This window comes from Patagioenas fasciata, chromosome 24 (assembly GCF_037038585.1).
Source record: "Patagioenas fasciata isolate bPatFas1 chromosome 24, bPatFas1.hap1, whole genome shotgun sequence".
NCBI classification, from domain to species: domain Eukaryota; kingdom Metazoa; phylum Chordata; class Aves; order Columbiformes; family Columbidae; genus Patagioenas; species Patagioenas fasciata.
Genome location: NC_092543.1, coordinates 8,250,000 through 8,277,291, shown reverse-complemented (window position 1 = coordinate 8,277,291; position 27,292 = coordinate 8,250,000). Strand labels below are relative to the sequence as shown.

Sequence of the window (27,292 nt, the reverse complement as noted above, 5' to 3'; positions counted from 1 at the left end):
TCCCCGCCCGAGGCCCCGCCCCTGCCCGCCCGAGGCCCCGCCCCTGCCCGCACTCAACGCGCTCCCAGCCAGCCCGCTTTATTGGGGACACGGGACAGGGACAAGGGACAGCGCAAAGGCCGCGCACAGGTCTCCCGAGGACACGCGGAGTGGTGCCAGGGCCCGGGTCAGGTGCTCCGCTTGGTGTGGGTGAGCAGCTCCCGCTGCAGCCCGGCCTCGATGGTGGCAGCCGCCTTCCCCACGGGCAGGTCTGTGATGAGCGTGAGCTTGTTGAAGACGCCGCGGCCAAAGTAGTCAGCGACAACAGAGAAGCCGTCATTGGAACATTTGAGCTGCCAGACACAAAGCGGCAGCATCAGCAAGAGCCTCCAGCCCCGCTCCTTTCACCCCTTGTGCTTCCAGCCTCTTTGCCAGAGACACAGCGACAGTTCAAAAAAGAATCTAAGCCCTGTATGTTTAAACTTGGTACGACAGGCAACATTACCCCTACCTGATGCTGAAACTGGTCATGCAGATCTCTCTTCTGCTCCTGGGCTCGAATCATGTCCATCACTTTGCGATTTTCTGGCATGCAAGTGGGACACTCTGAGTCACTCTCGGAGTAGCTTTCAAAGCAATGCTGGTGGAAGGAATGACCGCATAGAAAGTGGACCGAGGGCAGCTCTAGGGCACTGGTGCAAATGCTACACTTGGTCTTCTGAAAGATCTTGGGACTGAGAGAGTGAGAGGAGGCAAGAAAGACAAAGCATATTTTTCCTTAATAAAATAAACCAGTAGTTCTGTCCTACATAAGACAAGAGATCACACAGCCCCACACCTTGCCTTTAGCTCTTCGATCTCCTTGCGGATCCTCGTCGTTTCTTCTCGGTATTTTTGAATTCTCTGCTCATCCTGCTCTATCTGGCGGCTCTGCTTCTGCAGCTTGTTGACAAGATAATCCTTAATCACAGACAGTGTGGCTGTGGAGTTATGCGCCAGTGTCTGCACAACTGAGAGCAAGCAAGATGTTAGTTTAAACACAAGCAAAAAACCAGCAGCTATATCAGCCCTACCCTGACCAGACTGCCTTGCCAGCTTCAGGTAAAGGCAGTCAGCATTCTTACGGAATCGAGGGTTCATTTAAAGACTCAGTTTCAGCCTGACGTCTTCCTGAAAAGGGTGACTGGGAGCACGTTCGGCCAGCTCAGACCCAAAGGAGCAAAGCAAGGATCTAGCAGATTGGATTCCATTTCAACTTTTCCAGCAAGGCAAAGCCCTTCACCTCCCCACACTGACAAAACAGAAATCACCTACAGACATCTCTACGGCTGATGCCTCAGATCTTTGTGACTGGCATCGCTTTTCCCTAGAGCACAGGTTATTACCTCAAATGGTGGGCTCCAACTTGGCTGATACTTCTCTCAAATTTCTAATCTACAGAGCATGCTATAAATCAGTTTTGGGGGAGGGCTGGGGTGCCACACATTATTACCAAGCAGCGGAGGCATGAGATTCTTGTTCTCGATGTGTTTCAGCACCGCAGCAATATACTCTTTGCAGTCCTCCTCCTTCCGTGCAAAGTAGCCAAGCGCCTGTTCCCAGAGGCAAGCCTCTTGGTCTCCATACAACTCACACACCTCAATCACCTTCTTGTACTGCTCATTCTGCATGTGGTAGTGCATGATCTGTTGGAAACTGTGGGCAAAAGAGACACATCAGCTGCAACACTCCATCTCTCGAGTTGTACAGGGACCTCAGGTTTTTGCCCAGCCATGCAACCCCCAGACACTCATACAGAAGCCAAAACAGGTCTGTCATTCACTCTCTACATAACTGCTCTGTTGCTCTAACAAGATATTTTCATCTGAGCAATGATCTACAGCTCCTGTCTCAAGATACTACAGAGGTTGTTGCCACTGTAAGGGAGGGACATTTATGGCTCAGAAATCCCTGCAGTGGAGGGGGAACAGGACTCCACAGACACGCAACACTCACAGTTTGCCCTGCTCATAGAGGTAGAGGACACCGTCCTTGAAATTGTGCATCTGACATAAGACCAAGGCCTTATCAAAGACTGTTTTGAACCTTCCACTCTTCAGGAGGGTGAGGGCTTCATTGTGCAGCTTCTCCTTGATCTACAGAGAAGGGGGAGAGGATGGGAACAGCAACACACACACAGACAACACTTTGAACCAAGACCCAACAACCATTTGCAGCTCTTTCAAAGAGGACAGTTCTGCTGTATGCCCTCCATCCCTTTTAGGCAAACAGAAAAACAAACAAACACAAAAATTGTGACTTCTTTCACCCAAATAGCCAGCATCCTCCAAGTTCCAGGCAAGCAAATAAAGCTGCTTTTGTGGGAGAGGCATCTGCCCACAGAGGTTGTATTGTCTGCAATCTGTTCTTAAATGAGATTCATACACAACAAGCTCAGCCTCACTGAAAGGATTATTTTCCCAGCTAGCAGACTGCCTTCCCACTTCTGTGCCATTTGCCCAGCACAGTGTATGTATTGCCTCGTGTTATCGATGGCCATCTGGAAAGGCAACAGGTTGGCAGGAACGCAAACAGGATTCAAAGACACCATATCTCCCACTCAAAATACAAAGCTGGTGGAGCTCAAACCTGCTCATCTTGTTCATGTGCCCAGTTCTGGAGTCGAAGTTCCAATAAAGTGTCATAGACGCCCTGTGGAGAGTCAGCCTGCACCTCAGTCATGTGCTCCAGAAAAGCCTTCAGTTCTCGGGAGTTGTTTGCAAAGACTGGAATGAACTCCTCCGAATTAGCCTGTAACACAGTCAGAAAAAGCCAAGCCTCAGACAGACTGATGCTTCTTCCCTGCCGCCCAGATGCTCACTTCCAGAGTCTGTGACGTGACAGACACAGCACAGTACGGGATGGCAGTTACAGCAGGAATCAGGTCCCGGCAATAGCAGTCTCTCTCTGGGGCTACCAGTACACCAGGACAGGGCTTCTCATTACACCCAAAACATCAGGCCTGCACCACAAGGTGCACAGGAGCACTCGCTTGCTGCAAAGTTACTACTCAACAGCAACAACACTCAGCCAGCACATGCTGTACCTTTTTTCCTTCCAGCATCCCTTCACTGTCCCCTGATGGCTGGTAATCAGTGCAAAGGATCTTCAGCAACTCCGTGGTCTCCTTAGGGACGTGGTGCATCAGGATTTTACCATACCGCTTCATGTTGCTCTCTGCCTGATCGAAAGGCAGTTTTCCAATGTAGCGCAGAGCTTCTTGGTAGTTCTGTGGAGGCAGCCAGCAAAATAATCACATGACATTGGCCTCTGCTCTCCACTTTGAGGTTAGGACAGAAAGCATTGAAGACACACTGCAAGTATGCCATGAACACCATTCACTCTGAAGTATCGCCTACTTCACTATTTCTGCTTGCTTTCCTCCTCAGGGAGGAAGAGCGGCTGTGGCCCAGGGCTAAGAGCGCAATTTAGATCAGTCTCTCACTAACAACCCTCCCTCCTCCAAAAGGGCACTGTAAAAAGCCACATCCGAAACAGAACAAATAAGACCCTCTGATTTCCACTCCTGGTCTACCGTGCAAGCCAGAAGCGGAAAGCACACACGAGTAGCAGCAGGTGTTGTTACTGCTGCCTCAGCAGTCCTGTCAGCACACCAGCTGCAGGCAAGCGGCCAGTGAAATGGTGTTCTCACTGCAGAGGAGGCGAGAGAAGCGGTCTCCTTCCCAAAAAGAACACGGGAGCAATGTTGCCTCACCTTGATGTCCTCTAGCTGGATTTTGAGGTACCATTCATGATGCACGTGCTTCTCTGCCAGGTACACAGCGTGAGAGTAGTAACCCGCCTGACGAAGCACCTTGATCGCTGTTTCCACATCGAAGCGGACCTCGCCCTCACTCGTCTGCAAAAACCAATGCAGAAAGGTGGTCCCTCTGCAACATTCCCACAGTCCACAAGCAGCAGTCATGTATGTATTATAAGAGGAGGAAAGGCAGAGCAGGGATCACTTAGTACCTCACATGTGCAGAAAGGAAAGAGTCTAATTGCCTCTCGTGAGCTTGCCAGTCACACTGGCAAATGTCAGCACGCTCCAGACTCAGACGGCAAACCGGCCAAACAGAAAACACAACCGAGAGCTTGGAAATAACGGAGCCAACATAGGGGTACCGAGGGACAAATCCGTCCTCTCTCCCAACAGCACCCCCACAGGAGCCGATTTACAATGTCACCACTACCCCTTTTTAATCCTTATGATGACGTGAGAGCTTTGCATGATTTCACCTTCCCCCAATACCTTAATGAACTCCTCCAGCTTGGAGCTGTCTTTGAGTTTGGTGTAGCAGTTCAGTAGAAGCGTGGTGTGGTCCGCGTTGGCCAGGGACTGCAGGTGGAGCGTCTGCAGATAAGCAGTGAGGTTGTGGATACGCTGAGCATCCAGGAACTTCCGAATAACGTAAGACGGCTCCAGCTTCCCTATTGTCCTGGGAGGAGAACAGTCATGTTACAAGAGACCCTAATACTCCAGAAATCAAAATAAGTGGAGACATTAACAATGGAGCACACAGAAGTCGTAACTTCAGCGGGAACTAACTGTCTTGGGAGCACTCGGCTACCGTCAGCAGTTAGGAGTAGCTACAGTGTAAGACCACTCGTCTGCGCACATGGTGAAACAACCAACCCTCTACAAAGGCTGCAGTCACGTTGATGTGTGACAGCACACAAGCAGGCAACCCACCTTTAAAGGAAGCGGTGAGAAGATGGATGACGCTCTGACCACGGCTAACTGGGAAGCCCAAAAGAGGGGCAACAAAAGCTGTGTTTTCCTTTATTTCAGCCACATAACTCCAAGTCAGCTTGAAACTCATGCCCACAAGGAGCAGTTTAGCCAGTTATCCTGACACTTAGTGCAAGTTGGCAACAAAATAAATGCCAAGTTTCACCAGACAACTGGGGCTCCAAAGTTTAAGTTTTACAAGAACATAACACTTTGTGGCATTTTAAAGAGAACTACCCTGAAGCTTTCCACAAGCCACACACAGGCAGCTCCAAGTTTTAAAAACCCGAGATGTTTTAAAATTGACGTGAAGCTGTTCGAGCATTTTCCAAGACAAATGCCATACATGGTCAAATCACACCATTCATTTCACCCAGTGCGATCCCTTGTTTATAACAACACCAGGCGCCACTCCATCCCAACATGCAATCATTATTCATGCTAAAATATGATCAAAGAGGAGAACTTTATCCTAGGGTGTACAGAGCAATGTTTAACCAACTTTTCCTGAGACTTTTGATCCCACTGACATGGTTCTCCCCACTGGTAGAATTTTCACTTCAAGTCCTGCTTTTTTTGTTTGGGTTTGTTTCTATTCCTGGGCTGAAACAGAAATCAAGACCTCTGCAGCTCCTACCTATACGACACCATCACAGCTCCGCAGGACCCCCACTTACCGGATATACTGCTGGATGGCTCCATCGTGGTTCCCCTTGTTATACAGATGATCGCCGTACTGCCGGAAAATCTCTGACAAGCCATCACTGTCCAAGTGGTGGCTCTTGGCCAGGTTAATGGCCATTTCAAATAAGTTCTTCCTGAACAGCATCTGTTAAATACATGGACAGAGAAGCATAATGGAAGTACCACCCTACAAAATCAGTTCAAACACACCTGGAAAACAAGCTATTTCTTCTTTTTGGTGCTGTACACATACGTGTGCTCAGGCTTTTAAATACCAAATGCGTTATAACACTGGTTATGCTGAAGCACCATCAAGTCACTGGTTAGGTAACTCACTGACCTAAACAGTTCAACTTTCTAGTCTGCAGAGTCAGTGCAATCCTGCAGACGTAAAGTAGAGATTAATAACAAAACTGATTTACGTGCCTCCAGTTTGGTTTGTGTATCCTTCTCCTGCAGGACATGAATCTTCCCATCTCTGGTCAGCACATACAGAGAACCCCACTCTGCCAAGACATCCACTATATCATCGAAGATTGAGCTGTACGCGATGAATTTGTTGCACAAGTCATAGATGTTCAAGACCTGTTTGTCTGAATTCTGTGCCTCATTCCCAGCAAACTCTGACCTGGAGAGCAGAAGAAGGTTTTAGAAAACAAGGAGAGGATAACCGGAATTCTTAACACCTATGCAAGTGAGGGGTGTCCAGAGAGCAAGACAAATGGATTCATTTGGACGATTAAGCTTAGCAGACCCAGAAGCAAAGCAGCACATATTTATACACGAATCCCATCTATGTGTTACACTGAGAAATTCATAGGACTGGGAAAAAATCCCACTCTTTTCACATGCTTAACTGTGCTACTCTCAAAACAGAACTTAAACAATATGTGAGTCCAGATGAATCTTAACAACATTTGATAAAGGTGCAACCGGCTCCTAAGAGCAAAGCTTCACAAGGAAGTAGGAAAAAGAGGGAAAGCAGGAAGCTACGAGAGCCAAAAGAATTCCTCTGTTCTGAGGAGCCCTACTTTGGAGAAGTCTTTCGGTCCTTGGAGACGATGATGAGGTACCCCCGATACCAGTGAACAATCAGTTTTTGTCCCTCGAAGGCAAAGCAGGGCCCACGTTCATCTGGCTGATAAAGGTACACGCACTCGTTTCCTGCCACGATGAACTGGAGATCCTGGGAGGGGTCGCTGAGGGACGAACAGCGCAATCCACAGCCGTGAGTGTCCAGCTCCAGGTGAGGATAATCCTTAACTGAAAGCATGTAAGACTACACAAAAACGCAAGGTTTTGGGGATTGCTCTGAACTAGACTCTGAAGCCAAATGCAATTTACGAGTCAGAGTCTCACTTTTTCCAATTAACTTCCCACCTGGATATTCTCTGTGGTCACCACGAATAGATGCGTTGTTTTACCAGACTGTCGGAAAGCGAGGCCAGTAACTGGATAATTGCCCTCGTGCAGGATCTGGGTCTTGCTGTGCCTGTCTCGAGTAATGTCTCCTTTCGTAAGCACAACGCTCCCATCTGCAAAACCTGGTGAAGGGGCCAGACGAAACTGTTACTCATACAGCACATCTGAAGTACTATCCAGCATGGCAGGGCAGTTCCAGTCAGTGACAACACCTTGCTCGCCAACAACGTATTAAGCATTAGAATTGTAACTACCATTTTAATTCACTTGCTTATTTGAAACCTATCACATGCTGTAAAAAGACTAGAGAGAGATTTCCTAAGAGCGAGTAAAACATGCGGTTTTCACTGCTTGCGAACAGCCCCAGTCCTACAATTCTTTCCAGGGCTGAGGGCCACAACACACATACAGAAAGCTTTCTGATTTCAGCACAGGGCCCAACTCACTGAAAACACCCCACGATGCTACTGCTCTTATTCTGTCAGAAGTCAAACAAGAAATGTTACAAAGGAGAGGTTAAAAACAAAAGCAGAAATTGGCTTTTTTCTTTTAAAAAAACTCCCCGTAACATTAGGTATCACAAAACTTATGTTTTCTCCTGTACTAAAACACAAGCTAAATTTAGTTCTAAGTTCAGTAATGTGTAACCTTATTGACAGACGGGGAAAGATGACATCAACTAAAAATACATGCTTCCCTATTAAGCACTGAAGTTATTACTGTAATTTACACAGACTCGGGCTAAATTTGCGTATAAAAGCTGCACGAGAACAAAAACCGTCAAGATGTTCTATGCTGATTTTTATGCTACCTGTTCATCTTCTCTACATCTGAGTAAGGACCATAATATTTTTCTTAAGCTATTATAGTTCAGTTTTACTTACCAATAGCCATGAAATTCAGATTCTCATGGACAGTTAGGCAGGACACAACTGTGGGCTTGTTACCCGGTATTGCTGGAAAAATTCGCGTGCAGAGAGGATTGCCACCGTCTCGTTTCTCCAGGTTCCACACTTTAACCTACAAACAGCAATGATCCAGCATGAGCGAAACATGGGGTATCAGGAGGCCAAGACCTGGCACCAAATGTAACAGTACCCAGAACGAGCGAGCTACTTAAGGTGAGAAAGATCAACCACAATAACCACAGTAGACTTAAGAAAGATGCATAATACAAATGCATTTTCCTCTCCTTGTGACTTACCAGGGGGTTAATACCCTCTTCATCCTCGCCAACAGACACCAGGATGCTGTGCTGCTTCAGCTGGTACAGGTGCGTCACCCGCAGCTTGTATGCCTGGAAGCTACTGAGCTGCAGGGAGCGAGGCAGAAACCAAATCTGACCTTCCATATGTGGGGATCACGGTTAAGGCCCACAGTTGGGAAGAAGAAAAAAACACAAAAAAACCCCCACAACAACAAAACAAACAACACTCGCCAACCACACCAGACACAACCACCTTACTGCCTGCTTCTCGCTAGGGCCCCAGTGAACTCACTTAGGCTCAGTAACCCAAGAGCACCAAAGCATTTAAGCGGCACTTTGATATTTAACGGGGGGGGGCGGGGGGGGGGCACAGCCAAGCGCACGAAGCCTCCGCAGCCCCCGGCCGGAGCCGCTCCGCGTCGGCCGCAGGGACCCGCTCCCCGCCCCGCGCAGGATATCCCCGAAGACGAGGCTTCCCCGTCCCGAGTCGCAGACGGCGATGCCCGGGGGCAGAGCGAAGGGTTTTCCCCCGGTCCCATCCAGCCCCGACGGCTCCTTCACCGTCTCCCGGTCGAAGAAGACGAAGCGGCGCCACTGCAGGTAGGCCGCCATGTTGGGGCGGGGCCTGGCGCCTCACGTGACCAGCCCCCCTCACCTCACGTGATCCTCCCCTTAGGTCCCAGGAATCTGGAAGAGCAGAAGCCCCGCCTCTCACAGCCATCAGCGCGCTCCTTCCAGCCGGCCTTCACCGGCCGGGCGAGGGCCCGCCTCTAGTTGTACGCCAGTTCCAGGCCCAGGAAGGCCTCGCACCGTTCCAGTCACACGGCCTCGGTCACAGCTTAAACTATTTTCAGTTTGACGTTCGCGATTCACAGACAACCCCTTCCTCCTGCCACAGGGAGCTCCTGTGAGAAGGTGCACTCTCACTTGGACCAGGTACGTTACACAAGGCCTCTTCCACAAGGCTACGCAAGTAGCTTTCATCTCACTGCTGGTTTTACCGGCTGATTGCAGGCTCGGCTACTCCGGCTCAAGAGAACCGGCTGTGCTAATGTCTGCGCCGAAGTGTGGCAGCAGCTTTCCCTCCTTTCCAGCCCGCTTTACCGCACACGTAGGCGAGAAAAAGCAGCGCAGCTTTCACAGACACTTCAGCTGGGACCACAAGTCACTCTGCTCGGCTGGGGCTCCCTCTGAAGAAGTCAGCGCAGTTAAAAGAGAAACGAGACCGCATTGGAGTTCCAGGGAGCTTTTATTGAGTTTAATCAACAAAATCAGGATTTTACCGTTCATCTTTTTTGCACTGGGAACTCATGAAGCTTTTCATAAGCCAGTGCTGCAACAGACACACCGCCACAGAAAATACACTCAACAAAACCTGCGCTCCGCTGGAGAGTTTGCCAATTACTGTTTTAACAGAAAGCCAATTCCCCTCCCTCCCCTGAAGAACGTCTTCGAGGACTAGTCCATGTTGTTTGCTGGTTAACAGTAAAAATATCAACCTCTTGACCAGGGACCAGTGGATTATAATATTCCACCTGAATTGCAAATAATTTTTCTTGAAATAAAAGTTCCAGTTTCTTTCAATAAAGGGAACAGTGACTCTTTTCTCCTCCTGACACCCCTTCCCCATAATTATTGGTTAAAATACAGCAAGGCTGTATCTTAATAAACCCATCCCTCCCCCCACCCCTCCTTACCCTTCCCTGTCTACTGCAGAATTTAACAACGCTTCCACACAGGGACACGTTAGCAACACGACCACAAACTGAGCAAAACCCACAGGACCATCTGCCACAGCCTCGTTTTGCAGACTGGACGCTCTTTGGTCCAGAGACCCAGTTTATCACAAAGAGAAACTGCGATTCACGAGAGATGGACCAGAAGTTCACGGCAATCACAGAACTCCCTGCGCAGGCTATTGTTGCCCAAACTAAAGCCATACGGCCAGAGCTCCTGGGAACAGAACTCTGCCCTCAGGAAGTAACAGCTGCTCAACCCCCATGGCACAACAAGTCCAGCACCAGCACAAGAACCAGTGCAGCAGCAGCTCAGGAGATGTGACACAGCATCTCCATAAGCCCTACAGCAGAAACCGAGGCAGGACAGCCATCTGCTCAGGTTTGCGTCCTATTAATCATTTGAGAAAAAAAGTGTGTGAAGCATTATTAAATCCTTGGAGCAGACACCCACCCCCATCCCAAGTAAAAAATAAAGAACAAAAGATCAGAATGAGATGATTTGATACCAACATGTACACAACATGAATTCATGTTGAGCTTCCCTGTTCTTACCCACAAAAAAAGTCAGAGGGCAAAGGAAAGATGCTCCCATCTCATTCTGGAAATTGAAACGTGTATTTGAGACCAACCCACCCCCCTCCCTTTGGGAAAACCCTCCAGCAGCTGCAGAGCCCTCCAGACACAGACCAGCCTACAGCTTCCCTCAAGTACGCTGGCTGAAGGTTCATGTCACCCTCTTCACAGCCACCTCACCCAGCTGTGAAGCTCCATTTCATCACAGTGACACTTTGAGGCTTCCAAGGGGCAGAGTGCAGAATACAGCAGATTCTCACTCACATTGTCTGTGTCAGAGGAAGAATCTGACCCAGGGCTCACCACTGGGGGTTCCAAGTAATGCATAAATGTAAAAGCTGGTGCGTGACCAGCAAAAACAGGAGCTCGCGAGGCATCTCAGGAAGCCAAGATTTATACACAGTCCTCACTCCTGGGGGGGGGGGGGCGGGGAAAAAAGCGCCACTAGGATTATCCTAGTCCTTTGGAGCATCTTTCCATTTGCAAGATCGCATCTGTTACAAAATAGCCTATTAGCACCAAAAATAGGCTGCTTCCTCCTCAACAAGAAGCCACCTAAAATGGTGCCCCCGATAGCTCAGGTAAGTGCCAATCCTCAATTCGAGGCCAAGTAATACTTTCAGAAGTTCTGTGCTTCAAGAGGGATCACAGATGCATGGCACCAGGCTAACCTACCACAAATGCAGCCAGAGCACACGTCTGACCCGACACCGCTATCCTGTTCTTGTGACATGTGTGCCCTGGGACGATACCACACTTATTTACATTTTTCCTGTCTTTGTTGCACTGAAATGATCCCTCTTCTGTCTCTCTGGAAAATCATAAGCTGGCTGCAGTACAAGAGCAAGATTTTACTTTTGGTCAAAGTTACCACCCACAAACTCCCACCCCCACCCCCAAAAGCACCCCAAAATTGTTTACATGTAGTACCTGCCAGTCAAACGTAAGCTGTGTGGCTCACAGAGTGTCTGTGACCAAGCTCTTGAGTTTGTATTCTAGTGCAGCATTTGCTACAATTATGGAGTCACTGCTGACAAAAGGAAAAAAAAATCCCAAACACAAAAACCTTTCCATCTTGTAAAGTTGTTGTCAGGAGGCACCTGGCTTCTATTTATGATCCTCAAGGAAACGGATAGGTAAGTCCGCCTCGTAGTTCCAAACAATTTTACTTGAAATTAAAACAAAGAAACAGGGTCAAAATGGGAAGAAATTAAGACAATTAATTCCTGCCTCAAAGGTAAGCAAGCGTGGTGTGAGTGCAGCATCTGTATACACAATAAACGACCAAGCAAAAGGGACTGCATTTCATCCAGGTGCCTCCTGACAGTGTTGGTGAACAGGCTAAAAGGGAATTTAAAAAGAGTACGGTTTTGATTTGTCTCACTCCTTTTGCCTGTAGATCAGGCCAAACATCAAGCATGGTGGGAGGGGCACAATTTAAAGCAACACTACTTGACCAGAAAGCACTTTTCAGCAATATACAATGCAAAATGACAGACAGCAGTTCATGCCAAAATGGAGAAGATGGCAAGCAGCCTTCTACAGCTTCTGACATTACGAGGGGTTTGCCCCCACCTGCTCCCACGTCTGTGTAGAGGCTGCTCTGGGCAGAAAATGCACAACGCAGCAGGAAGTGAATCAATCCCATAAAGCTCCAGAACTGTCAGTTTATGCATGTAAATTGGTTTTCTATGGTTCCTCTTAAATCCAAAACCCACGCCTTATGCGTATACCGCGCAGCAACACTGAGACCCGCTGGATTTCCCTCACGCCATGGTGGAACACAAGCCACGGCCCCCTTCAGAGCTTGTACGGTTCCTCAAGTTTCTAAGGGGGAAACTGAAGGGCATCTCCCAACAGGTTGAGCTACAGATTTGGGGGCCTGGCAGCCCCACGAGTGATCTCTTCCATGCGAGCGGCACAGGACAATGTTGCTAGCACCAGAGCAAACCCACCCTGACAAGGGACGCCTGTAGAGGCCTGTTCTCTGAGGTCAGAGCACTTCTCATCGGTTAGTGTTGCAGAAAACTGAGCCCCTCTCATCTTCAGCTGCTCCCATAATCAGTCTAATCCCTTTAACCTCAGCAACCTTCATCACAAAAGAAAAAGTTATATATGAACCCAAACAGAAAAACAACAAAAAAAATCATATTTACAAAGTTTGTACAATATACACATCTGATTTTCTATGGGACACACTGCACCAGAGGAAAGAGGGCCATGGCTCTGAAACAAGTCTACGTATCAAGTGCTGTAACTACTGATGGAGACTTATGGAAACCAGTCTTTAGTGTTCTGCTAGAGCATAGGGCTTTTCTTATGGCTCCTGCAAAGGACGACAGGCTACTCTTTCCTTCTGGAGCTATGATGCTGCACCTAACCAGCCCGGATTTTAAGTTGGTTTTGTTTTAAATACACATATTTACAGTGTGGGTGAACTGCAGATGCATATCAACTCCTCCAATTAAAAAAAAAAAAAAAAAAAAGTTGAAGAAATAAGTAGTATTACCAATACGGTTCAGCTCCCAGCCCTGGGCTCGAGTACTTGGGGAGGAGCATGGGGGGAAGAGAGGGGAACTTTGACCTGAAACCAAAAACAGCTGTTGATTCCTTGGGCTGCCGGAAAGGTGATATTCTGAATGGTCTCATAGCATAAGGCACTTTGCACGAATAAGTAACAAGCTCTTGAGCTTAAAAACAGATGAGTAACCAGGGAGAAGTTGAAATGCACTCAGTCGGTGGTTGAAGAGTTTGAAATAGCAGACAAGCCAGTGTTCACCAAGATTCTTCTCTTTCCAGGGTTTCTCTTCTTCCCTTGCTGCCCCTCCCACCCAAAGAGAAAAAAAAATTTAAAACCAGCAGTTAGTGCAACTAATGTTCAATCAGCACACAGTGCAAACAAGTGGAAAAACAAAAAGACATTCCTCCTTTTATCTTCTTTCTTCCTTGCTGCCGAATTTAAAAAGAAAAAAAGGCCGAGCTCTTTAGTCTTCATAGTTCCGAAACGAAAAGACGAAGAAAAACCCAGAAAGAGAAGGGTATCCCCAAAGAAACGATGTGTCACAGATCCGGATCAAAGGGCTTCACCTTCTGGCATGTGTAATCAAAGCCTAAAAAAGAAAAACAAAAACACAACCGCAACACCCACAGTTAAACCAATTTTATGCAAAACCAGCATGTAAGTAATGAATCACACTGACTACGCAGCGGCTCTGGAAAAGCAAAGGGCATTTGGAACAGCTCAACCTCAACCACAGCTTCACAGAAGGAGGCGCGGCTACCATCCTATTACAGCTATGGAGTAGGACTGCCTTCTGGTTCTTTGTCCTTTGGGAAGCAGCAAACAGCTCTCAGGCAAGACCAGAGCACCCCCCTTACAGAAGCCACCCACAAGCCTTGGTTCCAAGTTAATCACCTGTTGTGTTTTCTGGGTTTTTGGGTTTTGGTTTCTGTTTGTTTGGGTTTGTTTTTTTTTTTTCTTGATTTATCTATAAAACATGGAGAAAGCTCAGCCAACCAAGCAGAGCCTGCAAGTCAGCCTAGCGTGATCAAATAGGGCTATCCTTGAACGATTTCAAAGGAGGAACATAGGTTCATTTTAAACTTTTCGTTACCTGAGCAGAATTTCAGGAGCTTCATTGGAAGTCCCTTTCTAATGCATGATCTCCGAGATGAGTACACACAAGAATGATTTCCAACCCAAACTGTACAGTGTCTGATCTTGCACAATATAGCAGCTCAACTAAAGCCGGATCAAACACCACCCTGGGTCAGAAAGACGCACTCATTTTCTCTGAAAGCTACATAGACGACCTCAAGCGGCAGCAAAAACAAACTGCAGCTTTATTACCTACTTTGTTTACTTGCAAGAGTTCTGTGAGCCAAAGGATGCCACAGATGCAGCACCTTTAGTCTGGACCTGTTTCATTTAACTGGTGAGGGGCTTAGGCTCTTCTCTGGGTTCTCTGTCCCCAGAGTGACCCATTTTCTGTCCTTGCCTTTTTGGGTACAGCCTTCCTCTCTGCCCCTCACCCCAGTAGCAATCCTGGCCTCTCCCCACTCCCTCTTTTACCCCATTTTTGGTCTCCTTCGCATACGGTCAGCATTTCAATTAAAACAACTAAAAATAACTTATCCTCCCCTCCCAGCTTCAGGACATGTGCAGAATTCCTTGCCCTGACAGTATTTCAAACCCTTATTTTCACATTCACCGCCTTTCAGCACACCAGTTTCCCTCTTCCCCTGCAGTAACACACACACGTCACCTCTCCTTACATCCAACACAACTTCTCCATTCAGAAAGGCATTTATGTACGCACATGTTTACTGTTTCTCATCTTCTACAGGTTCACTGTGGTATTCTGCCACATACAGGCTCTTGTCAATGTTGCTCGGTATGGGTTTAATTTCAGTTCCCAGCTGCTCTTCAATACTTTTCAGGTTGAATCGATCATCATAGGTGATCAAGTTGATGGCCAGGCCAAGATGACCAAAGCGACCTAGGAAAAAAACAACCAACCAACCAACACTGAACTAGAGTAATAGAGGGCTGACTGAGAGAGTCGGCAGAGTGCATCAGCATCACTGTCTGATGATAAAAGCAAACCCAGACCCTGCAACAGGTCTCCACAACTTCCGCATCGTTTTTGGTAAGGAATTCTGTACTGCTATAGGAATAAGAAAACCCAGGAGTGTTCAAAATGCTCTGACCAAACCTCCTCATTAATTACCAACAGAAGACTTTCGCTGCTGCATTATGTACATCCAGCCCTTCTTCAATAACGCAGATCTTGAATAAGCCTGAACTATGAAGTTCAAGTACACCAAGTTCCTTTGTTTACTGCCTTTCTAAAGAGTATAGATTGCTGATGTCCAGACATTAGAAACACACCTCGGAGCACACTCAGAAGAAAACTACACTTAAGACACCACAGAAGCTAAGTTTCCAGTACAGACTTTCTCCAAATGGCACACCGGTGCACCACTAAGTCTCCTGAGGTTCAAGCAAAATATGCATTTCTCTTTTTTTTTTTTTCCTCTCCCTCATTCAGCTGTTCACACCAGTTTCAAGACAACAGCCTTTTATTCAGATATTTGTCAGGATAGCCATTGAGATGATAGCCAAAAATAAATTTGTTGGAAAAATCAAAACTACCTAAAATTATTCTCAGATATAGTAATATAAACCATAAGCCAATTCAATCCTAAGAAATAGAGTCCTCATCAAAACTGCCCCTAAAAGGTGTTTCTCCTCTCACCTGATCTGCCAATACGATGGAGATAAGTCTCTGCCAGCTTTGGGAAATCAAAGTTTATCACCACATTCACAGCTTGGATATCAATACCTCGGGTAAACAGATCTGAAAAAGAATCCAGAAAGTTAATTTAAATGAGATCAAATGCTGGCAGTATTTAGGGTGGAAAGATTCATAATGATTAACACTGGCTTGCACTAGTTTCCAGCTTCCCTTGCATTAGAAGACAGTTTACAGTTTGTCACAGAAGACAAGACCTGCTTGCCTAAAGGAGTTCTCCATCCTGCTACACGCAGGCTTGACAAAGACGTCTTAACAAACATAGTTTTGCTTCACTGATCTATCACACCTGGGCTAATGGCTAATCCACCTTCTACTGCAGCCTTCGGAAAAACAGGAAAACGTGCAGGAACTCTTACCAGTGCAAACAAGATTGCGGCATAAGCCATTTCGGAAATCGTGGAATACACGGTTGCGGTGCTCCTGGAAATAGATACATATATAAAAACAAAGTGGTGAGGGTTGTTGTTGTTGGGGTTTTATTGTTTTGTTTAAAAAAAAACCAAACAAACACACACACACACACAAAAATCCAAAACCACAAAACACAAAAAACAAACCCCAAAACAAAACTAGCTATGAGTTTCAGCTATATTCAAGTTACAAAGCAGCTGAGTCAAACTAAGATGCTACAACACATTTTTTAGCACTTCTTACCCATATACTCTAAAGAACTTAACAGAGGGGCCCCAGTATCACTTTTAGACACTTAACTGTGTTTTAAACTCCCACAGTTGCATCAAAGCCACCTCAGACCAGGAGTATCTTAAGTTAAAATTACACAAAATGTGCACCCGGAAGTTAAGCTGACGGCAGACTGCTATTAAAAGGAATGGCACCAAGCTAATGAAGCTGCCACTAGCCCTCCCCTTTCCCAATCAGACACACCGCACACCGATTTCTGCAAGCAGTGAACACAGGCACCAGCATATGTGCAACTGCAAGAAATCAGGTAGGACTGTGTTTCATTACACACAGTTTCTGATATTTTGACTATCGTCTTCTGCCAGTCCTGTGCCAAATCCAATGCACGTTTTATTCATTCCCTTAAAAATTTAAGCTGTCAGGAACTTCTTTTTCCAGTATGGAGTATTTTTCACTATCAATTCAGAATTGGGGGTGGGATGAGTCAATTGTCTGTGAAGACTCTCACAAACAAGTCACTTTGGGGCACAAAGAGATTAAGTAGTATCACTGTTAAGGAATGAAATTAACAGTGGGAATGAACAAGTTGAAGGTTTTCACATAAACACACGTGCATTTTGCCACAAAGGTCATCTATGGACTGATCAAAAGCATACGAAAAATCAGACTTCAAGGAAAACCTTTAGCCTATCTCTCCATTCTCAATACTGACACCACTTCTATCTCTGCTTAATTACTGGTCTGCATATGGCCCGGCAAACACTGGCATTACCTGTAAGTTCCACAAAGAGCAAGCTAGGTTTCCTCTAAAGCTTTCATTTTATTTTTTTCTAGCTTACATATAAAATGAAAAAACATTTCCAAGTATTACTGTTTTACATGCCTCATTTCCACCTTCCGACAACACTTTTTAGTGCACTTGCTGAAAACAAGGAAGTTATGCTAAGAAGCTCAAGGACATGTGAGCCAACATACAATTAACCAAAACTTCTGTGCTGGCAAAGCCACATTGGCATTTTTCATCATCTACACCAAGGCCACAGGGGCTCAGCCACCACACACCAGTTGCGGCTTTCGCCAAAGGGTTGGATCAAAGCCACCTCTCACATATCAACTGACCACCTGCAACGAATAGTCTGGAAAGAGGTTAAAGGGTGCACGGCTGAAGTCTAAATGCAAACCGAGAGCAAAGCAATACATGTTTCAGTTTTCAAAGAATATGCAAATTTAAAGCAAACATGAGACTTAATTCAACTAGACAGTAAAGCCTGGGGTGGTGTGGAATAGAGCATTGTTAACTTCATACTCACCTGCCTCATTTTAGCGTGGATATAGAAGCAGGAGTAGCCCAGCTGGGAAATCTTTTTGGCTAGCAATTCAACCCGTTGAGAGGAGTTGCAGAAAATGATCGACTGGTTAATCTGGAGCTGAATATATACGTAGTGTGCTCAGTAAACGCAGCATTTGACTAACAAATAAACCAAGACATAAGTCCTTCCAGAAAGAAAGCAAAGCAGGTGTGCTGCTGGTAACTTACAGAGCGTTATGTTTTGGTACAAGGGGGCTAAAAATTAAGATTCTATAACACAAAGGTGCAGTACAAGCAGCACACATTTCTAGTTTCAGCTTATATCACAAGATCAGCTTTCTTAGCCACCCTCAGTCTTATTCCATGTGTTCTTGAACCAGCCCTGCTGCTTACCCTGGAAAACAGTGTATTGAGGCAGTGTACTTTCTGACGCTCAGTTACATAAGCATAGTACTGGGTAACTCCCTTCAAGGTCAGCTCCTCCATCAGATTAATCTCATAAGGTTTCTGCAAATGGGAATTCTGAAAAATAAAAGTAAGGATAAAGCAGGCATATCTACACATAAAACAACAGAAGTACTTCCCGCCCTCTGGCACACTGAACTTCCTCCACAGCACGGATGCATTACCCACCCACTCGCTCTTCATGCTACACACAACACTGACAGGGTGGGTAAAATTTCAAAGGGTTCCTTATAAATCCAACGTGACCAAGCAGGTCAAACACAAATACCCTCTGGAAGCAAAACAGCGCAGACAGCACATAATGTCCAAAGTGGAAAACAGTACCTTACAGGCAAGAACTGTGCATACCTAGCTTTGTCAAAATGCTAAGTCAGGTCAAAAATTATTTTCAAACTTCTGCCTCAGGCTCAGGCTGGTATAGGTAAAATCAGTGAAGTCTGGATGCATTTAAAAAAGCACGAACAGCTACGTGTCACTCATTCACACACTGCACATGCAACTTCACCGTCATACGTATATGAAGAAATCTGCACTCACCATAAACTTCTGCACACTCAAAGGGAAAGTGGCTGAGTAAAGCAAAATCTGTCTGTTTTTAGGCAGCGTCAGAATAATGTCCTCCATTATTTGAACAAAATCTTGAGACAGTAACTTATCTGCCTGTAACAACACAAGTAATAAAGAGTGAGTTTAAGCGGGTAAGCTTTCAGAAGATGTGTGGTTTAGCTGCTGGAGACTGGATTCATCAGCAAAACGAACTTTATCCTCTCCAGGTTTCCAGCACTTTGATTTAAATGGAATCAAAGGAATGTTTGATTTGTGGCTGTGCATAATGAGGAGATTCGCTGAGACACATAATTGCTTCAACTTAGTGTTAAAATCCCAAAATGTTTAACATGAGCAACTTGCCTCATCCAATACTATCATCTGGACATGCTCAACTTTTGCTACTCCTTTCTTGATGAGATCGAGGATTCTCCCAGGGGTAGCTATCACCACATGCACTGTAAGGTTAAAAGAGAAAAAAAGTGGTTAAGGTAACTAAAACAATGTTTCCAGCAGTCCTGACCACGTTTCATACAAACAGTCAGAGAATGATGACAGCATATAAACAATGAACACGGCATATTGCAGTCTGTGCTGTAACAGGCAAACAACAATAATGAGCAGAAATCCCACGGCCACCCTGTAAAAGCCACAAACAAACAGCAACTACAGTGTAGCAAAAGGGCTCCAACCTGTATCATCAAGCCTCATTATGTCATCTCGCAAATTGGTTCCTCCCGTTGTTGCCATCACTTTGGCACCTCCCATGTGTTTGCTGACTTGGATACAGATTTGACTGACCTGCAGGGCTAGTTCACGGGTGGGAACAATCACCATTGCTGAAAGGTAAAAGCATCAGTGTGAGTTACCAGTAACACACTGTCTCTTAAATACTAAGAAACTTCATGAAAGCTATACTTTCATGGTTTTGGAGTTCCACTCCGAGTATCCTGATCCAGATCCAGAAATTGCTTACGACAAGGTAAATTCCACGCAAGGGCTCTCCATCCCCTGATGTTCCCTCCGCACGAGTTCAAGACAGCATGCTTGCTTATTACTCCAAATCCATTTGTCAGGGCAAGACAGCAAAATCCATAAGACATCTTCCACTTCAAGCTTTTGAAAGTGACTGAGGACCTTTTGAAATTCCACCTCCCCTCACCACTCCCCATTAACTTGCTTTGAAAGCACAAGTAGATATCCTACACTGCTCAACATCATTAACCAGTTTCAGATTCAAGTCTGCTACGTAGCAACTCATACCGTTACCTAGATGCAGGTAAGTGAGATTCATCTCAACTGACCTTGTATATTGTCCTTCTTTAAGTCTAGCCGTTCAAGTAAAGGAATGAGGTAGGCTCCACTCTTGCCTGTTCCATTTTTCGCTCTAGCCAAGATATCCCTACCAGATAAAGCAATGGGGATGCTCTCCTCCTGAAACACAGCAACAGACAGCGCGTGAGCAATCACAAGTCATGCTCGCTAAAGCAGCCAGCCAAATTTAACTCTCCACACCAGCAGTATCACATAAAATCTAATTGTTTCATGTACAGAATAGCCTGCAAGCAGGCAAATTACCTAAGGCATGAGAAAGCTATGGCTTTTAAGGGGATAAAGTGGCAGAACTGTGTCAAGGATAATCCTCCAAAGAGCAATTAAAACAGAGTTCAACCTTCCCCCCCCGCCCCCGAAGTTTACACATCAACAGTTCTTAATGGAGCAAGCTGTAAAAGCACATGGAGGGACAGAAAAGTAGACTTGCTAACATATTAATCTCTCTCCCATAATCTCTGTTACGCTCCTTCCAGATGCTTATGATAAAAAAACAAGACTCTGTAATAAAGACATAATTATCTTTGCAACAACTAAAGGTATGCAGCCTATGGTAAGTCAGTTTTCCGGAAAATTTACACAACCACCCTGTTCCCACTGGGACTGCTTGTAACAGAAACACACTAATGCCTCTGCAGTGAAAAGGAAAATCCAAGTTGCTTTCTCTAAAGTGTCAGTCCCACCTCCAAAGCCACTCATAGCATGACTCAGTGATTTAGCTGAGTGTTAGAAATTTACATCTTCCCCAAAGGCCACCGAGTTCTACCGTGCACAACCCCAGCCTTCCTAAATTATGATGCATCTGACACTTAAGCATTAATAAGAATTTCAGTAAAGTTATAAAACTTAAACATTGCTTGTGAGCAGTTTGTAAACAACCTGAATAGGAGATGGTTTTTCCCAGCCCATTTCAAAAATTCCCATCAGCAACTCCCGTTTCAAACAGTAATCTTCAAACTCGTTTCCTTTTGTGGAGGTCACGTCCTGAACAATCAGAGAAAAAGCACATACGTAAGATAAGGTCACACAACCTACAGCTGTAGATTGGTCTGACTTCATGAGAGTTTCCCTGTCCAGGAAGACCACAAAGTGCATTCCATTCCTGTACAGGAGTTCCCACTAAATTGTGCAATGCTAAACATCAGCTTTCTCACAACCAAATACAGTACTGTGAACATACACTGACATCTTTCCATCTGCTATGCAAGAGACACTGACAATCAGTCCCATGCTGTAACACTAATGAAATAAGAAACCCACAGTAAAGTCCATTCTTGAGCTTGCCAAGAGAAGCATCTCTCCCAAACAGTTGTAGAACAAATCAGTTCTTCATTTGAAACAGCAAGAGCTGAACTGCTTTTGAATCTTTGCTTAGGACAAATACTTCGTCACTGGAGCTTCTCACACATCTTTTATTTAATATTTGATAATTCAACCATCCTTACCGAAGTTTTGATTCTCAAATCCTTTGGAGGGAGTTTTAAAGTCTTCTTCCAGTCATCACCAGGTCTATAGCAAAAATAAAATTATATTTATTTTTTTTTAAAGGCTGAATAATTTCATTTTGCATGTTATTTTCTTCAGTACAGTGACAAACACATAAAATATTAACCTCCAGAAAGCTTAAAGCACCTGCACATATGAGTTCAAGTCTTCTCAGAGCTATGCAGCATGCAACAGGCAGGAAAGAGTAAACAGAGAAAACAAGCAGTCTGCCAAGCGCACAATTTGTAAAATCTTCATCCAGTCATTATTCAAGTCCCATTTTTAGAGCACTGAATCAATCCAGCAGAACAGAGACTTAAAACTGAACACTGACTTAGTGATATGACAGAAACGGGCCGTAATAAATCCGCATGAGAATATTTCATCATTTGAAAAAAATAAAAATTCTTGCCCAGGGAATATCCATTCTTAACCCATGAGTAATGTGAGAAGACAAAAAACAGTTTTGGGGAGAAAATTAAGTCAGCACACGTTCCACTTGTTGATCAAATGTTCTCTTTTGCTCTCCGAGATTTAGACACCCATCCTCTCTCAAAAGCCACTGTACAGAGAGGAGTAAGTGCTCCTCTTCTCCCATCCCAGGAAGTTACGTTTAACTCATCAGTTTAATTCAGAGTAACCCATTTTCAAAAGAGATAATTTTTTTTAAACGGAAACAAGTTAGACAAACTTTAAGAACTAGGTATTCCATTATACACCCTCTGACAACAGCTAACATTTCCTTCACAAATTACCAAGTAACAAAATAAAAGTGAATGTTTTTCAGGGGAAGAAAGAACCACAGGTAGGAAAAACAAACAAACAAACAAAAAACACAACAACAAACCACACCACACCACCACCACATTACTGTTCCATCCAAGTCTTTTACATCTTTCAGAATTTCCATTCACCACATTTAGGTATTATTAGCACACTTCCAAAATGTTTTGATGGTAGGAGGGTATCAGAGTGGTACCATATTATATTGACTCATGTTTTGAAGAGTTAAAGCCAAAGCATTACACCAAGGAGAGTAAGCGCTACTATTTCAGATCAATGACAAAAGATAGATAATCAACTTTATAATATTTCTCACCATGAAAAAGGACTGCAACAAACAATTGAAAAGAGCACACAACTAGACCGAGCCTAGGTGGTGTTTCCTCCTCTGTCTTAAATTTCAGTTTAGTTCCTTGCCACTCCCCAACTTCCCTCTCCTACAGTTCACAACAAGCAAAGAAAACAGGATGCTACTGCTGCTCAGCAGGCTACCTCTGACCAGCGACTACATGTTCTGAAAAGCAAAGCATCACATTTGATTTTCACAACAAACACACTGCAAAGAGCACTGACAGAGAGGAGCTCGTACATGGCAACACAGCTTTGTCTAATGCCCACCACAGGACAATTCTAACCACCAACATCATAAAATGACAGAAGAAAATCTTTTTCAACATAGGAACAACACTTCCCCATATATCACTTCTAAACACAACTTTTGCAGCAGCCAGACCCAGCACTTACTTGAGAGCGGTGGTCATACTCTGTGCTTGCTGTTGAGTGCCATTATTGATTGTGTTGGCATTTTTCAGCTGGTTCATCTGTTGCTGAGTCTGTGTGCCTCCACCTCCTGGGCCCCCGCTGGGTTTTACAGGGCCTCTCAACTGCCCATTCTGACTGGATAGACCCATTATAACAGGGTTCTCTGTTCTGGCCGTGCTCATGTTTTTAAAGATGTCTTTTTAGACTTCAAAACTTTGAAAGTCAGTACAGAAACTGTAATAACAGTTTATTAGACTCTCCAAAATGAAGAGATAAATAAGTCTTGCTCAATATATGAGTCCTTTATTGCAATGCAGGCAAGCACCTGTAAGTCACTCAAAAGTAAAGTAGTAACTTGCTCTGATGCACTGTGGATCAACTTTTTTTTTTAAAAAAAGCCCTCTAACAAAGTTGAGTTATATCAGAATTCACTTGCTTCAATCTGAAAGAGAAGCAGATGATAACAATTAGAATGTGGATTTTTGTCTACATAAAATCACATCAGTTTACCTTTGTCTTTTAAGAATCACTTCTTCTCAGGCAGCATGCAACAACAGTATTTGCTTTTCTGTCTTCTCGGTGATAATTATCCAGACAAGCATCAAACCTTTTTCCCCTTTCTATACATCTGTGCCCACCACCCTCAGTAACCCAAGATAGTTTTCTAAACAGCTATATGCTTGAGAAATATTACCTGCCCCCCCATCAAAGCAAGCAAGAACTGTATCAATTGCTATGCCGATGCTTGACGTTCCCCTAGTTCTGGGACAGAGGAAGGCAGCCCTCGAATGCTGAGCAACAATGTTATGCACAAGTTTGTGACAGAAAGTAAGATCACAATATGAAGCAGACGTTCCAGTTAGAGCTAACAAAACCCTTAAGTTACTCTGCTGTTTTCACTTTGAAAGGGAAACAGAAATTATATTATCTTTTTCACATTTAAAAACAACAACCAAAAAAAGCAGCTTGCCCTCCTCCAACCCAAAAAGTTAGTTCAACCAGCCTACTCAAACTTTTACACTGGGTATTGATTTAACACCATTTGGAACAGTGAAACTAACAACACCGCCAAGCTAAACTGACAGTAGCTTCCTGTTTTGTTAAGCTTAAGTAACTGAACCGGTAAGTAATATACATTTACACTAGATATCTGGCTTCCTGCTTATGTGTTCATGTGACCTTACCTTCCAGCTGTCAGTAACAACTCACCTTGTGCTTTAAAAGATAACACTTGGTACACATGACTTAATATTAACATCGTATTTAACAGAAAGGTTGGCAAAACTGTAAAGCAATAAAGTCTTGCACCTTACATACCGAAAGTAAGCACGGCCCAGAGCTGAAAACCTCCTTGCAATGGTATTAGGGAGCCAAGACATTCCTAGTCCCAAACCTTTCAGCAGCAACAAAAAGTAGGCTCACCTCTACAACTTCTCACCATAACATGTCTGTACCTCGGGAAAACGCAAAGGAAAAACCAGCAGACTACTGCTTCCTAACTTCAGCATCCACCAAAAAAAGGTGCGTTGCCCCAGTGAATAAAAGGCGCATTCAAGACCATTTCGAGAGGATAGAAAAGGAATTCAGATTCTTCCTCGCTGTTTCAAGCGTGCCGGTTCTAGCCTCACAGCAAAACTTTAAACTTCGCAGAGGTAGGATTTTTCTCCCTGGCTGGAAGCGCTGTTCCAAGAGAGATTTCTCCTGCTCGATAACTTCGTAAAAACCGGACGAGTCACAAAAGTAACCAGGGCCACTCGAAAGACCCGGACACCAACACCGAGGTGCTCTCCGAGACTGCAGGAGATGGAACCTCTCCATCCCGCGCTCGTAACCGCCCTCTGAAAGGGCAGAGATCAAAGCGGAGCGCACAGCCCCACCGAAAACAGCAGCTCTCCCGGTTCCGAGACCAGAGGCATCAGCTCTTCGCCAACCGGCGGGCGGAGGGGAAAACGCTCCCCGCACCGCGACTCCCCCTCCGAGCGTCGCCCACGCAGGCAGGCGGGGTGGAGGTCCGGTCCGGTCCCTTCCTCCGCCGGAGCGGCCCCCGCACCCCGGCAGGTCCGGCCCCGGCACACAGCGGCCCCCATGGGGCTCATTGCTCCCGGTGAGCCCGGGACGCGCTGCGACGCCGCCCCTGCCGTGGCAGGGAGCGGCGCGGCCTCCGGGCCCCGCGGCGGGGCCGGCACCGCCCGCCGAACGCAGCTGCGCCACACCGGCACCTCCCGCCCGCGAACAATGGAGCGGCCTCCGCCCGCCGCCCCGGCCGGCAGCCAGCGCCGCCGCGGCCCCGCCCCGCGCGCCGGCCCCGCGGCCCAGCCGGGCCCGGCCTGCCCGGCCGCCCCCGCCCCGCTCGCGGCTCCTCAGCGCCGCCAGGCCCCGCTCAGGCCTCGCCGCTCCCGCCGCAGGCCGCGAAGCCCAGCCGGGCGGCAGCAGCCCCCCCGCCGCGCCCCGCGGGCCCGCGCCCGCCCCGGCACCCCGGCCCGTCCTCACCGCCACCAGCTGCGCTCGCCCCTCGCCCGGGTATAAAATCCTCTCGCTCCCCCTTGGTGCCTTGTTATGGCGACTCGACGCTCCAAGATGGCGGCTTCCTCCTTCCTCCCGTGCACCCTCCCCCTCCCGGCAGGGCAGGCCGGCCCCGCCCCTCACGCATGTACGCGCTCACGCACGGCGCGCGCCGCGTTCCCTAGGCCACGTGACTGTGCGCGCGCCGCTCGCCGGGGCGGGGCCTCGCGGGTTGTGGGCGGGGCCTCGGGGCGGGCACGCGCATGCAGCCCCGGAGCGGCCCTGCCCGGTCGCGTGCGTGTGGGGCGGGGGGTACGCGATGGCAGCGGCGGCACCGCCAGCGCCGGGCGCTCTGCGCTCGGACCTCGGAGTAAAGACAACAAAACCAGGGCTGTTGCGAGCGAGCGCGGCTCCTCACGCAGCCGTTAGCACACGGCACACACAGACTGAGGCTGAAGCACTGGCCTGTGGCCTGCAGGAGCCACAGCCACCTGCGGGGCAGACTGGGAATCATCATCTTCTTTTTAGAGAGCTGCTATTTAGCCGGGGATTTTGGCAAATCGAGGCACAACAGGAATACAATCTCAAACACCAGCCTAAAAGTAGTTCCAAAACTGTTCTGCAGACATTTTTGTTCATACGTTTTCCCGAGATAGGCAGAAAAGGACAGAGAAGCCCATTTATTTCTGCTCACAGTGCATTTTTTTCCTACTTCCTCACCTCTACAGCTGTTTTTAGGTCATTTACTCCTCAACAGCACAAGGGACACTCTGGGCCCGCCTTATGGTCCCCACAGGTCCCATTGTCCCGTGCCTGCTGCCGCTCCAGCCCTGCTGAGCGGGGACCCGCGTTCCACCTCCGCCCTGCGCTGGGCTGAGCGCCGCGCTTCGCAAGGAGATGCACAGGAAACAGGGCGCTCTGACTGAACAGAACAGATGACAACAGAAATCAACAGATCAGTAAATAGGGCTGACATCCGTAAGCAGCACAGGCAAAGCTTTAGTTATGGTGATAGCAAATAAGACAGCAAGTAAGGTAAGATGATTCAAGAGCCAGCAGCAATCGGGCTTTTCTCAAGCAGAGCTCGGACAGTGCGGTGTCGAACTGGTCCCTGGACGTGCCCGTCAGACGCAGTTATACAGAACACAGCAACTTCATCGGCAAGCAGTGCGTTTTATCACCCTTGTGTAGAACTGTTACTATCAGAATACCTTAGACAAGTTAAGAAAGTGATATGTTCCTGACGAGAACAGCTCTCCAGTGCACGTGTGTATCTGCAGCAGAAAATCAGAGTTTGGCCAGGAATTCCCATGTGTGGACACCAAAACATCCCTCAAATATTTATCATTGAATTTTGTGATTATTTTCTGCCATAGTCAGTTCCTTAGCTGCCTGTGAAGTGACATATTTTTTGTTTAAACTTCCTTTCTCCCCATTTGCTTTTCTCCCATGCTCTTCTCTCTCACCGTCGTCTTTCCCACATTTCACATCACAGCAACACCCAGATCCCACAGGTCATGCCTGTACAGCCGCAGTTTTCTCAGCGTAGTGTGTGTTTGCAAGTGAAATTGTTGGTGTCTGTTGCTCTGGAATGGCCCCCCTGAAGCTCTGTCATTCCCACGCCAAAAATGTCCATTTCCACTAGCAGAGGATATCGTGTTTTCACATCTTTATTGTGGGCAAGACCAGCACTGCAGGAAGGTGGCCAATCGTGGAGCCTTGCCTGGATCTGGGGTGGTTTCTAGTGTGGGTTTTCCTGGGAACAGAGCTTCC

At 46.6% G+C, this 27,292-nt stretch overlaps 2 protein-coding genes and 1 long non-coding RNA gene across 4 annotated transcripts; 1 reads left to right on the top strand and 2 right to left on the bottom strand.

Moving 5' to 3' along the window:
• Window positions 1-62: 62 nt before the first annotated feature.
• Window positions 63-8,707, bottom strand: VPS11 (VPS11 core subunit of CORVET and HOPS complexes). Its single transcript, XM_071798662.1, has 16 exons — window positions 8,522-8,707; window positions 8,061-8,209; window positions 7,741-7,876; window positions 6,815-6,978; window positions 6,466-6,713; window positions 5,861-6,062; window positions 5,428-5,579; window positions 4,271-4,457; window positions 3,734-3,877; window positions 3,065-3,247; window positions 2,608-2,769; window positions 1,975-2,114; window positions 1,472-1,674; window positions 818-989; window positions 491-713; window positions 63-332 (listed from the first exon to the last, which is right to left on the bottom strand). The coding sequence occupies exons 1-16, from the start codon at window positions 8,673-8,675 to the stop codon at window positions 168-170; spliced, it is 2,784 nt and encodes a 927-aa protein (XP_071654763.1). The 5' UTR covers window positions 8,676-8,707; the 3' UTR covers window positions 63-167.
• Window positions 8,708-8,789: 82 nt separating this feature from the next.
• On the top strand, window positions 8,790-9,737 carry LOC139825541 (uncharacterized). The gene is made up of 2 exons (XR_011735632.1): window positions 8,790-8,999; window positions 9,078-9,737. It is a non-coding gene; the product is annotated as an uncharacterized lncRNA (long non-coding RNA).
• DDX6 (DEAD-box helicase 6) lies at window positions 9,294-25,664 on the bottom strand. 2 transcript variants are annotated; one of them, XM_065855548.2, is made up of 14 exons: window positions 25,508-25,664; window positions 23,000-23,459; window positions 21,433-21,496; window positions 20,867-20,971; window positions 19,960-20,089; window positions 19,348-19,494; window positions 19,015-19,113; window positions 18,647-18,765; window positions 18,038-18,166; window positions 17,646-17,762; window positions 16,050-16,113; window positions 15,634-15,735; window positions 14,695-14,874; window positions 9,294-13,485 (listed from the first exon to the last, which is right to left on the bottom strand). In XM_065855548.2, exons 2-13 carry the CDS (start codon window positions 23,197-23,199, stop codon window positions 14,699-14,701), a joined length of 1,452 nt encoding a protein of 483 aa, XP_065711620.1. In that variant the 5' UTR covers window positions 23,200-23,459; window positions 25,508-25,664; the 3' UTR covers window positions 9,294-13,485; window positions 14,695-14,698. The 2 variants fall into 2 exon arrangements, with proteins under 2 accessions (XP_065711620.1, XP_071654768.1); XM_071798667.1 differs by lacking the exon at window positions 25,508-25,664 and adding an exon at window positions 24,335-24,400.
• Between the last annotated feature and the right edge of the window lie 1,628 nt (window positions 25,665-27,292).

What these genes read in the sequence shown, in the direction of transcription:
- VPS11 (XM_071798662.1), bottom strand. Translation starts at nt 8,675, where the DNA reads ATGGCGGCCTACCTGCAGTGGCGCCGCTTCGTCTTCTTCGACCGGGAG. An exon ending in TGACCACAGAGAATATCCAG is followed by an intron (nt 6,714 to 6,814) that starts GTGGGAAGTTAA and finishes GTTTTTGTGTAG; the next exon opens with TCTTACATGCTTTCAGTTAA. An exon ending in GGATGCTGGAAGGAAAAAAG is followed by an intron (nt 2,770 to 3,064) that starts GTACAGCATGTG and finishes ACTGTGTTACAG; the next exon opens with GCTAATTCGGAGGAGTTCAT.
- DDX6 (XM_065855548.2), bottom strand. Translation starts at nt 23,199, where the DNA reads ATGAGCACGGCCAGAACAGAGAACCCTGTTATAATGGGTCTATCCAGT. An exon ending in TCAATACACTGTTTTCCAGG is followed by an intron (nt 17,763 to 18,037) that starts GTAAGCAGCAGG and finishes GTATATATTCAG; the next exon opens with CTCCAGATTAACCAGTCGAT. An exon ending in CCGCAATCTTGTTTGCACTG is followed by an intron (nt 15,736 to 16,049) that starts GTAAGAGTTCCT and finishes ATTCTTTTTCAG; the next exon opens with ATCTGTTTACCCGAGGTATT.